Source organism: Erinaceus europaeus, unplaced genomic scaffold, assembly GCF_950295315.1.
Source record: "Erinaceus europaeus unplaced genomic scaffold, mEriEur2.1 scaffold_617, whole genome shotgun sequence".
NCBI classification, from domain to species: Eukaryota; Metazoa; Chordata; class Mammalia; order Eulipotyphla; family Erinaceidae; genus Erinaceus; species Erinaceus europaeus.
The window spans coordinates 30,843-45,719 of NW_026648106.1; the positions used below are offsets into that span (position 1 = coordinate 30,843).

Here is a 14,877-nt window from a genome sequence, read left to right on the forward strand (position 1 = left end):
GCCCCTATGTTGGGGGCACTTCTCCCAGGTCTGGAGCCCCCAGTGCTGGAATGTTTGGAGGAGGGCCATGTGGAGCCGGAGCACGTGTGAGTGTCTGGGGGAGGGACCCCCCAATGAGTGTCTGTTCCAGGGGGAGGGGGACCCCCAGGGAGGGGCAGCTGTGGAAGCCACTCCACCAGAGAGCAGAGGTGTTTGATATGGTGTCAACAGGGTCCTCGGTCCTAGCTTGTCCCACCCCAACACACATACACCCCGAGAAATTCAGTCTTCTCTGCCACACCTTCCTCCCAATGGAGGAACCTAGGCCCTCAGCCAGGGTCTCCATGGAGCCTCAGGAAGGGTGGGGACACCCCCCTCCAGGGAAAGGGGTGTCTACAAGAAGGTGATTTCAGGCTGCTTTTATCCCCACCCCACCCCCACCAGGCTGATTGTCCAGCAGGTGCTTCAAGAGCTGAGACAGTACCACGGGTAAGTGGGGAGGGGCAGGTGTGGGGGACAGGTATGGGGGAGGGGGGCACGGTAAGGATGGGGGCAGGTGTGAATGGGGGCAGGGGACAGGGACAGGAAGAGGTGTGGGAAGGTATAGGAACAGGTGTGAGAGGGGACAAGGATGGGACGGGTGTGAGAGGGGACAGAGATGGGGACAGGGATGGGGACAGGTGTGAGAGGGGACAGAGATGGGGACTGGTTAAGAGGGACAGGGATGGGGACAGGTGTGAAGGGGGACAGGTGTATGAGAGAGTGGACAGGTGTGAGAGGGGACAGTGATGGGGACAGGGATGGGGACAGGTGTGAGAAGGGACAGGTGTGGGGACAGGTGTGAGAGGGGACAGGGGTGGGAACAGGTGTGAAGGGGACAGGCGTGGAGACAGATGTGAGGGGGACAGATGTGGAGACAGGTGTGAGAGGGGACAGGTGTGGAGACAGGTGTGAGAGGGGACAGGTGTGGAGACAGGTGTGAGGGGAACAGGGTTGTGGACAGGTGTGAGAGGGACAGGAATGAGGACAGATGCGGAGACAGGTGTGGGAGGGGACATGTTTGGGGATATGACCAGGAGGAAGCAGGAGCTCTGTCACCTTTGGCCCCACAGGGCCCGGCAGCGGGGTCATCTGTCTGCTAGCCCAGGAGGAACCCACTCGGACCTCACTTGGTTTGAATTTCTGTCTGAGTGAGTACACAAAGCTGCAGGTGGGGGTCTGGCTCAGGGTTCACAGAAGTGTTTACCAGGGACGCCCCGCCGCCGCCCTCCATTCCAGGCCCTGGGCTGGAATCATCCTCTTCTCCCTAGAACCAAGAAATTCAATGTCGTGGGAGCTCTCCACTCTCCTCCCTCCCTCCCTTCCTTCCTCCCTCCCTTCCTCCCTCCCTTCCTCCCTCCCTCTCTTTCTCATTCTTCCTTCCTTTCTTTCTTCCTTTTATTTAAGTAGAACAGAGATAAATGGAGAGTGGAGGGGGGGCGGGCAGTGACACACCTTGTTAAACACACTTACTATGAAGCTCAAGGACCTGAGCAAGGATCCTGGTTCGAGTCCCCTTCAGCCCACCTGCGGGGGGGGGGGGGGGATGCTTTACAGGTGGTGAAGCCGGTCTGCAGGTATCTCTTTCTCTCTCCCTCTCTATCTCACCCTCCTCTATTTCTCTCTGTCTTATCCAATAAAAATGAAAAATGGCGGGGGCCAGGCAGTACCGCAGCGGGTTAAGCGCACATGATGCAAAAGCACAAGGACCGGTGTAAGGATCCCGGTTCGAGCCCCCGGCTCCCCACCTGCGGGGGGGGGGATGCTTCATGGGCGGTGAAGCAGGTCTGCAGGTGTCTGTCTTTCTCCCCCCTTCTCTGTCTTCCCCTCCTCTCTCCATTTCTCTCTATCCCATGCAACAACAATGACAGCAATAACAACAACGATAAACAACAAGAGCTATAGATTTGTAGTGCAGGCTCCAAGCAGCAGCGATAACCCTGGAGGCAAAAAAGAGGGGAGAAAAGTGAAGAAGAGGAAAGCCTGGATCATAAGAGAGGGAAACAGAAGATGAGACGCCCCATGAGGAGAAAGGTTCCATGCGGGTTCAATGAGAGAGCCAAACGGTAGGCTCAGAAATGGCCCGAGGTCCCTTCCTCACTTACCTGCCTTTGTCACCTCTTCAGGAGTGAGGAAAATGCTACCGGAAAGAATGAACGGAGCGGGGACAGGAGTGGTGGCAGCAGTGTGAAACGTAGACTGAGCTGTCTCAGGAGCCGAGTGACCCGGCAGAAGGAGAAGGTCAGTAGCCTGGCTGATGGTGGTGCTGGGGATTGAACCTGGGAACTCAGAGACTCAGGCAGGAACTTTTTTTTTTTTTCAGAAGATTATGGGATCTCCCAGGCAGGCCCTGTTCTTTGTTGTTGTTGTTGTTGATTCCTAAGAACTCTTTACATATATGGGATTTTTTTTTTTTTTAACCAGAGAACACTGCACAGCTCTGGCTGATGGTGGTGCTGGGGATTGAGCCTGGGACCTCAGAGTCTCAGACAGGAGAGCATTATTTATTTTTAAAATTTTTTTCTTTTTGCCTCTAGGGTTATCACTGGGGCTCAGTGCTGGCATTACAAACGCACTGCTCCTGGAGGCCATTTTTCCACTTTTTTAAAAGTTATTTTTTAAAAATATCCTTATTTATTTATTGGATAGAGAGCCAGAAATTGAGAGGGAAGGACAAGATAGAGAGGGAGAGAGACAGAGAGACACCTGCAGCCCTGCTTCACCATTTGCAAAGCTTTCACCCTGCAGGTGGGAACCGGAGGTTCGAACCTGGGCCCTTGTGCATTATAACATGTGGTACACCACCACCCGGCTCCATTTCTTTCATTTTTTTTTTATTGGATAGGACAGAGAGAAATTGAGAGAGGAGGGGGAGATAGAGAAGGGGAGAGAAAGAGAGACACCTGCAGCCCTGTTTTACCACTTGAGAAGCTTCCCCCCTGCAGGTGGGGAGCCGGGGGGGCTTGAACCAGGATCTTTGCATGAAGAGTCTTTTTTTACATAAGCATTATGGTATCTCTCAGGCCCTGTCTTTCTCTCATTGACTTTTAAGAACTCTTTACATATGTGGGATTTTTTTCTTTTTACTCGAGTACTGCTTAGCTCTGGCTTGTGGTGGTGCTGGGGATTGAACCTGGGTCCTCAGAGCCTCAGGCAGGAGAGTGTTTTTGCAGAACCATTCTGCTGTCTCCTATACCCTGTCTTTTTCTTGTTGATATGTGAGAACTCTATGATCCAGTTAAGGTTTAGTGCTGGGGCTTCGCCTGCTCCCCCATGTGATCAGGGCATGCTAGGTGCACAGGGCAGCGGTCCTCAGGCCACCTTTGCCCTCCCCCCCTTCCTCCATAGGGCAAGAGCTCTGGGCAGATAAAGGACAAAGGAACACAGGATGGCAGAGAGAGGAAGGAATGCATCAATGGGCACCAGCTCCTGCGAGGAAGCTTCTCAGGCCACGCCAGCTGCCCTCTGTGTGGCAAACCCTTCCTCAATACAGGTCAGTCGTCTTGAAGTCTCTGGTTCTGGGTCCTTGGATCCGGGGCCGCCACGTAGGCTCTTTCCGACCACTGGGAAGAGTGACAGGGGGTCTGGCTCTAAGTGTAGAGACCATAGGATTGCTGCAAAATCTTTTCTGTCATAGCTTGGTAATGTCTATTATTATTTCTATTATTATTACAATTGGTGCTATTTTTTCCCCCAAAGCACTACTCAGCTCTGGCTGATGGTGGTGCTGGGAATTGAACCTGGGACCTCAGAGCCTCAGGCAGGAAAGTCTTTTTTTTTTTTTTTTGCCTCCAGGGCTATCGCTGGGGCTCAGTGTCTGTACTACAAATCCACTGTTCCTAGAGGCCATTTCTTCCCTTTTGTTGCCCTTGTTGTTTATCGTTGTTGTGGTTATTAATATTGTTGTTATTGCTGTCATCGCTGTTGGATAGGACAGAGATAAATCAAGAGAGGATTGGAAGACAGAGAGGGGGAGAGAAAGATAGACACCTGCAGACCTGCCTCACCGCCTGTGAGGTGACCTCCCTGCAGGTGGGGAGCCGGGGACTAGAACTACGATCCTTACACTGGTCCTTGCACTTTGTGCCATGTGCACTTAACCTGCTGTGCTACTGCCCAACCCCCAGAAAGTGTGTTTTTTTTTTTTTTTTTGCATAAGCATTATGGGATCTCCCAGACTTTGTCTTTTTCTTGTTGATTTCTAAGAACTTTTTACATATGTGTTTTTGTTGTTTTTTTATATTTATCTATTCCCTTTTGTTGCCCTTGTTGTTTTATTATTGTAGTTATTATTGATGCCGTTGTTGTTGAATAGGACAGAGAGAAATGGAGAGAGAAGGGGAAGACAGAGAGGGAGAAAAAGATAGACACCTGCAGACTAGCTTCACTCTTTGGGCTTGAACTGGAATCCTTAACACTGGTCCTTGCACTTTCCGCCACCTGTGCTTAACCTGCTGCACCACCGCCTGACTCCCTGTCCTTCTCTTTTTAAAGCTGAGCCCTGCTCAGCTCTGGCTGATGGTTGTGGTGGGGATTGAACATAGGGCCACACAGCCTTAGGAAAGGCTTGTTGCACAACTATTGTACTGTCTTCCAGACCCTGTCTTTGTTCATATTGATTTGAGAGAACACTCCAGAGATTCCCATGGACTTGCCATTTCCAATTGAGATCATATGCTGGGGGCTCAGGCGGTGGGGCTAGGACTGCAAGATATGAGTTTGAGGAGCCACAATTCACCCCTTTATAGCCTCCTACCTCCTATCCCCCTCTTCCCCCACTAGGGGAAGATAGCCTGGGTTTCTGGTCAGGATGGAGGACGGGTTTCACTTGGGTCTGATGACACAAGGGACTGTGGTGGTGGGTATTTGAGTTAGACATACACACACATCACCACCACAAACATCACCAGAAGTGAAGCAAAACTCCTAAAATCTTTGATTTATTTAATTTTACTTTTTAAATATTTTATTTATTGGTTTCTGGAAAGAGACAGAGAAATCGAGAGGGGATGGGGTTAGATAGAAGGGCAGAGAGAGAGAGAGAGAGAGATACCTGTAGCATTGTTTCACTACTTGAACTTGTGAAGCTTCCCCCCTGCAGGTCAGGACCAGGGGCTCGAACCTGGGTCCTTGTGCATTGCAACATGTGCATTCAACCAAGTGCGCCACCACCTGGCCACCCAAGATTTAGTTCTTTATTAATATCAGTGGGAGGATGGGAAGGGGCAGAGAGACAGAACAAAAACACCATGCACTATCCAATAATAAGTAAACATTACACTAACAAAATAAAATTAGGTTTTCACATTGAGGCGGCCAAATCTAGGTTCAGTTCCTCACACCACCATATGCCAGATCGGAACAGTTGTCTGGTATATATAAAATAATAATAATAAATATTAATAATAATAATAATAATAATAATGCAGAGGAGACAGCATAATGGTTCTGCAAAGAGAATTTCATACCTGAGGCTCTGAGGTTCAAACCCCAGAATCACCATCAGTCAGACTCAAGCAGTGCTCTGGTAATTAAAAACAATTAACAACAACAACAATAATTATTATTATTGTTATTATTCAGAAGAGACCGCATCATGCAAAGCAAATTTCATGACTGAAGCTCTGAGGTCCCAGGTTCAATCTCCAGCACCACCATCAGCCAGAACTGAACAGTGTTCTGGTAATTTTTTAAAAATTAATATTAATAATAATAATAACAATAACAGCTCACCATGAGGCTGACGTCGGGCACCTTTGCTTAGTCCAGACCCCTCCTGAAACTATATAGGGGCTAGGCCACGCCCCTTCCCGAAATACCACGCCTCTCCCAAGCCAAACAAGCAGTCAGGCCCCGCCCCCTGCTTATCTTTAGGCCCCGCCCACCCCCCCGTCCGGGCTGGTCTGAAACTACCCATCCGCTAGGCCACGCCCCTTTCACGTACGCACCGCCCCTCTGCCCGGCTTCGGCTTCGCTAGAAACGAATTCCTCTTGAGGCCCCGCCCCTTTGGGCCCCGCCCCTAGCCCGTACGTGTGAAGTCACGCCCTCCTCCTGGCACGTCTCCGACCCTGGGGGCGTGACCGCGCATGCGCAGCGGGGTGCGCACCTTCCCGCTTCCGGCTGGCGGCGGCTGCCGAACTGGACAGGAGGAGGCGGAGGCGGCGGCGGCGGGGCAGGCGGTCAGCGCGGCGGGAGCGAGAGGTCCGCGGAGGCCGGGGTGGAGGTGAGCACGGCGGGGCGGGGTGCGAGCAGCGGGGTTGCCATCAGGGAGCCCCCAAGAAGGCGCCGTGGGGGCGAGACCGGGGACGGGGGGACCTCCCCCACCATGCACCTCCGCGGGGGGCTGGTTTGGGGGGTGCAGCTGCCCCCGGGGCTTGTGGGGGCGAAGGCCGAGGGGTGCACGGTGCAGCCCTTCCTGCTGGATCTGGAGGGAACAGACCCGCAAGCCCCCAAGTCCTGGGGGTGCACTGCAAGCAGGATTGGGATGCAGGGGTTGCAAACCCACCCACCCCCACCCCCCCAAAAAAGAAAAAAAAAACAGCAACTTGGGGCTTCTGCAGCATTGCAAATCTTCCTGGAGCTTCCGGGGAAGCCCGGGCTGCAGAATGCATGAGCTCTGGATCTTGCAAATAGCCCTCCCTACTCACTCCTCGAGTTTTGTTGCAAGCTGGGACCTAGAAGTCCTAACGTTTTTGTTTTTTTTCTGGCCTCCTCCTCCTCCTGGAAGTCCACTGGGCTGCTCTGGTGTCCTGGGGAGGTGGGGGGAAAAGGGAGAAGCCAGAGGCAGGACTGGCTTTCCCCCTCCCCCTCGCCCACTTTACAACATAAACATATATCCCATAAACATATATCCCCCCCCCCCGAAGTGGAGTAAAGTTAGGGCCTTATTTTCATTTTTTTTTGTTATCTTTATTTATTTTTTTGGCTAGAGACAGCCAGAAATCGAGAAGGTAGGGGATAATAGGGAGAGAGACAGAGAGACACCTGCAGCCCTGCTTCACTACTTGCAAAGCTTTCCTCCTGCAGGTGGGGAGGGGGGACTCGAACCTGAGTTCTTGTGCACTATAATGTGTGCTCAACCAGGTTTGCCACCACCCAGCCCCAAGTTTGGGCCCTTGCAAGTGACTGACGCACATTTGAAGGAGGAGTGACAAGTCATGGGTGGGTTGATCGAGAGTTCAGGAGACCTGACAGCTCAGGGGTTCTGCAAAAAAAAAAAAAAAGACTTTCAGGCCTGAGCCTCCGAGTTACCCAGATTCAATCACCATCACTAGCCAGAGCTGAGCAGGGCTCTTATAAAAAATATATATATATATATATATAATTTAAAATATATATTATATATATAATTAAAAATTATATATATATATATAATTTGAAAGACAACATAGTTGTTCTTGCAAAAAAGACCCTCATACCTGATGCTCTGAAGTCTGAGGTTCAATCCCCAGCACCACCATCAGCCAGAGCTGAGCAGGGCTCTGGTTTTAGAGAAAGATTACAACCAGGAAAGATTTGACACAGCTCCAGAGCCCTGGGGCAATTTGGGGTGCTGCTGGAGTGGGGGGGGGAATGTTCGGCAGCCAAAGTAAATGATTAATCCCGGCACTGCCCAGAAGAGGCATCCAGAGGCCAGGCTTGGGGTCCCCAGTGTCATCGGGGTTTTGGTCCCAGTTCTTTCATATGTGACACCCAGAAAAAAACCTACCCTTCCCCCTTCAAAATGACTTGACTAATCAGTACATTAAGGACTGGGTGGGGACATGCGGGTGACTTGAAGAATGAGACATGTCACCTACGGTTGGTTGTCCGGTTGGTTGTCCTGACTCTCAGAATCAGCAGGCGTGAGGAGGTTTGACATTCCAGGAGGTGAAAGGGGAAACTGGGGCTTGCACGCAGGGAGGTGTTTGTTTTGTCTGCTGTTTGAGCCAAGTCACAGTTTTCTGCATCAAGTCTGCCTTGCAAACCTTTTTTTTTTTCCCTCCAAGGTTATTGCTGAGGCTAATCCACTGCTCCTGGAGACCATTTTCCCCCTTTTGTTGCCCTTCTTGTTTTATCATTATTATTGTTCTTGTTGTTGCTGTCGTTGGATAGGATGGAGAGAGGAGGGGAAGACAGAGAAGGGGAGAGAAAGACAGACACCTGTAGACCTGCTTCACCGCCTGGGAAGCGACTCCCCTGCAGGTGGGGAGCCGGGGGCTCGAACCCGTATCCTTATACCGGTCCTTGCGCTTTGCGCCACATGCGCTTAACCCGCTGCGCTACCGCCGGATTCCCGCAAACCTATTTTTATACGGCCAGTGTCAACCCCAAAGCTCAAGAAAATATTGACGCTGTGTAGGTGTCATAGCTCATGTATATGCACCCCAGGTTCAAGCTCCCCACCCACCACTGCATTAGAGGAAGCTTTTGGGCTGTGGAGTGGGGAAGACACCCCAGTGCAATGCTCAGTTCTGGCATATGGTACTGCTGGGGCTTGAACCTGTACCCTTAGGAATTCTGAGGCGGCATGTGCTTTAAAGACACTGTTATCTTCCTGGCTGCTGCTGCTGCTGTTGTTATTTATTATTATTAATTATTATGATGCAGAACACCACTCAGTGCTGACTTATGGCGGTGCCAGGAGTTGAACCTGGGACCTTGGAACCTCAGAACTGAAAATCTTGTATAAACACTGTGCGGGGGGGGGGGGGGGGGCAGTGCACCTGATTGAGCGCAGGTGTTGCAATGCTCAGGGACCTACATGGGTTCGAGCCCCCGTCCCCACCCGCAGGGGGAATGTTTTGCAAGTAGTGAAGCAGGGCTGCAGGTGTCTCCCTGTCTCTCCCCCTCCCCACTTCTTTTTTTTTTCTTTTTTCTTTTTTAAAAAAATATTTTAGTTTTAGTGTGAAAGAGATTCAGAGAAAAAGGAAAAGCAGAGGACTGCTCAGCTCTGGTTTATGGTGGTGTTGGGTCTTTTGCAGAACCATTATGCTGTTACCCCAGCACCACCGCCCCCCCCATTTCTGACTGTCTTTATCCAATAAATAAATACAAATAATACCAAAAACATTTTTTTAAATTTTATTAGCTTTATTTTTTGGATAGAGACAGCCAGAAATCGAGAGGGTAGAGATAAGAGAGGGAGAGAGACAGAGAGACACCTGCAGCCCTGCTTCACCACTTGCAAAGCTTTCCCCCTGCAGGTGGGGACTGGGGGCTCAAACCCGGGTCCTTGTGCACTGTAACGTGCGCTCAACCAGGTGCGCCATCACCCGGCCCCACAAAATAAATAAATAAATAAATAACACTGTGCTATCCCCCCCAGCCCACCCATTTGTTGTTGTTGTTATTAGCATTACCAGAGCCCTGCTCAGCTCTGGCTGATGGTGGTAATAAGGATTGAACCTGGGACCTCGGAGCCTCAGGTATGAAAGTCTTTTGCAGAACCATTCTGCTGTCTCCCCAGCCCACCCCTCATCCCCCTGATTTTTTTTTTAATGGCCAGAGACTTGGAAATAGGTCCTTGCTTCTCTCCCCAAATCTTTTTTTTTAAATATTTATTTATTTATTTTCCCTTTTGTTGCCCTTGTTGTTTTTCATTGTTGTTGTAGTTATTGTTGTTATTGATGTCTGATGTCGTCGTGGTTGGATAGGACAGAGAGAAATGGAGAGAGGAGGGGAAGACAGAGAGGGGGAGAGAAAGACAGACACCTGCAGACCTGCTTCACCACCTGTGAAGCGACTCCCCTGCAGGTGGAGAGCCGGGGGCTCGAACCGAACCGGGATCCTTACAAAGGTCCTTGTGCTTAACCCACTGCGCTACCACCCGACTCCCCTCTCCCCAGATCTTATCTGGGACTGCCCTCCTCTCCCTCCCCCATCCTTTGAAAGTTGAAGTGGCCTCAAACTTTTGTGTCTAGACTGGACTGATTTTCATTCCGGGTCACAGATTTCCTGCTGGCTGTGGGGAGGGATTGGGGTTCCCTGGCCACTACCTTTCCCTCCCTTAAACGCCCCCTCCTCTTTCTTCCCAAGACTGGGGGCTGTGGTGACCAGCTGTCTGACCTCCCTGTGTGTTTACCCAGTGCGAGTCTGGCATTTTTTTCTGAGCCTGGTGTGAAACTCCTCCATTCTCTCTCTCACTCACTCACCCCTTGGGGGGGGGGGCTCCTGTCTCCAGTATCCGCAGGCTTCAAGATTCTCTCAGGGACTTGCCCTCGGCTCTGTCACCTTTATCAGATCAAGTATCTTCTTTGTGACACCCCCCCATCTTGGTGAAAAAGCTTGCTATGTTCTGTAAACATTTCTCTCTCTCTCTCTCTCTCTCTCTCTCTCTCTCTCTCTCTCTCGTGCAAAACAAACCTGGGTGGTGACTCTGGAACAGCCCGAAGGAATTTTTTTTTTTGGGGGGGGGGGAAGCAAGGAATGTGGATGGTGGGGTAAGAGCAGGGAAGAACTTCAGTGATTCAAATAATGTTCTGGGAGGGGAAGGACTCCCTGAGGCTTTTTTCCTGGGCATTGTTTTGTTGGGTAGTTAAAAATCAGAGCTAGGTGTAAACCGACTCAGGCAAGCTTTCAAGACTTCCTCCTTTCCACAAGAGGGCAAAGTGACCTCGGAATTACCCCCCAAGGACACAGAGATTTATTCTGAGAGTCACAAACAGAAATACTCTTTTAAAAATATTATTATATTTATTGGATAGAGACAGCCAGAAATTGAGAGTGTGGGGGAGACAGAGAGGGAGAGAGACAGAGAGACATGCCTGCAGCCCTGCTTCACCATTTGTGAAGTTTTCCCCCTGTAGGTGGGGACTGGGGGCTTGAACCTGGGTCCTTGTGCACTGTAACATGTGCATTCAACCAGGTGAGCCAACAAAGCCTGGCCCTCATAAAAATACTTTTTGAGAAGTGTCTTGAAAGTATACATTGTTACCTGAGGTGGTAGTGATGTTACATTTTTTTCTCTCAGGTTTTTTTTTTTTATCTTTATGTATTGGATAGAGACAGCCAGAAATCGAGAGGGTAGGGGGTGATAGGGAGAGAGACAGAGAGACCCCTGCAGCTTTGCTTCACCACTTGCAAAGCTTTCCCCCTGCAGGTGGGGGCCAGGGGCTCAAACCTGGGTCCTTGTGCACTGTAATGTGTGCGCTCAACCAGTTGCGCCACCACCTGGCCTCTTCCATATCTATCTATCTATTGTGAGAATACATTCTAACAAGTTTGGTGGTTTCATTTTTAATTCTTCCTTGGTGCATAGTATACATTGTAACACATGGTATGGGTTACATTTTTTTAAAAAAATACTTACTTATTCCCTTTTGTTGCCCTTGTTTTATTATTGTAGTCGTCGTTGGATAGGACAGAGAGAAATGGAGAGAGGAGGGGAAGACAGAGAGGAGGAGAGAAAGACAGACACCTGCAGACCTGCTTCACCGCCTGGGAAGCGACTCCCCTGCAGGTGGGGAGCCGAGGGCTTGAACCGGGATCCTTACTCCGGTCCTTGCGCTTTGCGCCACGTGTCTTAACCTGCTGCGCTACCGCCCGACTCCCTGGTATGGGTTACATTTTTAACTCTCCCTTTTGATGTGTGGGTTGTAACATATGGTAATGGTAGTTACATCTTCCAACTTTCCCTTTTTAGGTAACCAGTAACATCTACATTGTGACATGTGTATGGGTTATAGTTTCAACTCTCTCTGATAAATGGCATGAGAATACATTGTAACATGGTGGTGGTTACATTTTCAACTCTTTGCTTTTTATGTGGTGAATATACATTGTGCTGAGAGTGGCTACCTTTTTTTAAAAAGATTTATTGATTTGATTTGATAGGACAGAGAAATTGAGAAGGGGAGGAAAGAGGACTGTTTGACTACTGATGGAACTCTTCCCCTTCAGGGGCTTGAACTCTGGTCCTTGGGTATGGTATTGTGTTCCCTCTTTGGTTGGATTTTCAACTCTTTCTCTCTGTCTCTCTCACTCCCTCTCCTTTATAAAAAATATTTTTGATAGAGACAGCCAGAAATCAAGGGAGATAGAGAGAGAGAGAGAGACACCTGCAGACCTGCTTCATCACTTGTAAAGCTTTCCCCCTGCAAGTGGGAGCCAGGAGCTCGAACTGAGATCCTTGCATGGATCCTTATGCTTATACTAAGTGCACTTAACCTGGTGTGCTACTGCTTGGCCCCCTAAACTTGGGACTTTCTGGGCCACTTTTCCGTTCATTAACTCGCTCCTTCCTTTCTTTCTACTAGAGCCCTGCTCAGCTTTGGCTGACGGTGGTGCTGGGGATTGAACCTGAGACCTCAGAACCTCAGGCAGGAGAGTCTCTTTGCAGAACCACTGCTGTTTCCCAGGCCCTCTCTTTTTTTGTTATTGTTGATTTGCAAGCACTCTTTACATATGTGGGGTTTTCTTTTCGTTTCTTTTAATTTATAAAAAGGAAACATTGACAAAACCATAGGATAAGAGGGGTACAGACTCCACACAGTTCCCACCACCAGAACTCCTTATCCCATCCCCTCCCCTGATAGCTTGCCCTTTATCCCTTTATCCCTCTGGGAGTATGGACCCAAGGTCATTGTGGGATGCAGAAGGTGGAAGGTCTAGCTTCTGTAATTGCTTCCCTGCTGAACATGGGCATAGACAGGTGGATCCATACTCCCAGCCTGTCTCTCTCTTTCCCTAGTGGGTAAGGGCTCTGGGGAAGCGGAGCTCCAGGACACATTGGTGGGGTCATCTGTCCAGGAAAATCTAGTCAGCATCATACTAGCATCTGGAACCTGGTGGCTGAAAAGAGAGTTAACATACAAAGCCAAACAAATAGTTGAACAAGTTTTCTTTTCTTTTAATGCTTATTTATTTCCCAGAGTCCTCAGCTCTGGCTGATGGTGGTGCTGGGGATTGAACCTGAGACCTCAGAACCTCAGGCAGGAGAGTCTGTTTGCAGAACCATTATGCTGTCTCCCCCTGCTTTTTTTTTTTTTAATAGCAACTTTATTACAATATAGTGATAAAACACAGCCTGGCCATGCCTTGACCATTACACAGTTATCACCACTGTCGAAACCCAGAGCATTGAGACAGCCCAGCTGTTGTTGTGACTCTCATGGGTGAGGGTCGGGGTGGGGGAGAGGCCAACCGCAATCATTAGGGCTGTGGGGGGGGGCGGAGGGCTGGGGGACCACAGTAAGTGACTTGGCGAGAATCCAGCTCCAGTCCGCACCACTCTGAACAAGCGTGTGCGCTGTGTGTGGCTTTCTTTGATTTTTTTCAATTCAATTTGCAGAGTGAACACTAACTTTAAAAAGAATATGAAATGGGGGGTGGGGGTGGGGACAGATAGCACTGTGGTTCTGCCAAGGGACTCACAGGCCTGAGGCGCCATAGTCTCAGGTTCAGTCCCCTGCACCACCATAAGCATGAAGTGACCCAGAGTGATGGGAAGTGGGGGGGAGGGTGGCTCAATCGGTAGAACAGTGGGCTTTCCTGTCTGAGGTTCCTGGTTCAGGGCCCAGCACCGTATTTACTGGAGTGGTGCTCTGATGCTTTCTCTTTCTTTCCCTCTCTCTCTCTCTCTCTCCTCTCCTTTGTCTCTCTCTCTCCCCCCTCTTCTCTTTCTCCCTCCCTTTCTTCTCCCTCTTCCTCTCTTTTCACCTTCTCTCCCTCCTCCCCTCTCTCTCCCTCTCTTCTTCTCTCCTCCCTCTCTTCTTCTCTCATCTCCCCCTCCCTCTCTCTTCTCTCCTTCTTTCACTCTTTGGCTCTCTTCATCCCTCTCTTTCCTTCTCTCCCTCACTCTCTCTCTCCATCTCTACCCTCACTCCCTCCATCTTTTCACCTTCTCTCCTTCCCTCTCCTTACTTTTCTTCTCTCCTCTCCCTCCCTCCCTCTCCCCTCTCTCTTCTTCTCATTCTCTCGTCATCCTTCTCTCTCCCCCTTTCCCTCTCTCCCTTCCCTCTCCCTCTTCTTCTGTCTCCCTTCATTTCTTCTCTCCTCTCCCTCCCTCTCCTTGTCTCTCTTCTCTCTTCATCCCTCTTCCTCTCTACCTCTTTCCCTCTTCCCCTCCCACCTCTTCCTCTCTTCTCTCTCTGTCTCTCTCTCCCCCCTCCTTCTCTCTCTCTCTCTCTCCTTTCCTCCTCTCCTTCCCTCTCCCTCGCTCCCCCATCCCCTCTCTTCTTTCTACCTCTCTCCTCTCTCTCCCTTTTCCCCCCAGCAGTAAGGGAGGTCCCTGTCATTGATGGCACCTGGCACTTGGGAACTTGGAATAAGAATAAGAATTTAGGGGCTGGGGAGACAGCATAATGGTTATGCAAAAGCCTTTCAAGCCTGGGGCTCTGAGGTCCCAGGTTCAATCCCCAGCACCACCATAAGCCAGAGCTGAGCAGTGTTCTGATTAAAAAGTAATAATAATAAAATTAAATTTAAAAAATAAAAAAGAATAAGAATCTAGCAGCCTGGCAGTTGGCTTAGTGGGCAAAGCCCAGGGCTTGCAGCCATGGGGTCTTGGGTTTGATTCCTGACACTGCTTATACCAGAGTGCTCCTCTACTGCCCCCCCAATTAATAATTTGGGGTAAGGGGGCTGGGGAGACAGCATAATGGTTCTACAAAAAGATTTTCATGCCTGAGGCTCTGTGGTCTCAGGCTCAATCCCCAGCACCACCATCAGCCGCAGCTGAGCAGGGCTCTGGGCTCTCTCAGTGTTCTGGTTCTCTCTCAAATAAATGTAATATTAAAAAAATCAAAATATGGGAGGCCAGGTGGTGATACATCTGGCTAAGTCCTTGGTTCTCACCTATGGGGGTGGGCGCTTCACAAGCAGTGAAACAATGCTGCAGGTATCTGTCTCTCTCCCTCTGTATTTCTCTCCCCCTCCAT

General features: G+C 50.0%; 1 protein-coding gene across 1 annotated transcript in view; it reads left to right on the plus strand.

Annotated features, from left to right (window-relative positions):
• LOC103122242 (rho guanine nucleotide exchange factor 18-like) overlaps positions 1-14,877 on the plus strand; it is a 63,278-nt gene that overhangs the window by 18,083 nt on the left and 30,318 nt on the right. Inside the window, exons 6-10 of the mRNA XM_060184735.1 lie at positions 29-86; positions 424-468; positions 1,092-1,169; positions 2,145-2,259; positions 3,367-3,511. Of these exons, the coding sequence (XP_060040718.1) occupies positions 29-86; positions 424-468; positions 1,092-1,169; positions 2,145-2,259; positions 3,367-3,511 (441 nt within the window). The remainder of the gene's footprint in view (positions 1-28; positions 87-423; positions 469-1,091; positions 1,170-2,144; positions 2,260-3,366; positions 3,512-14,877) is intronic.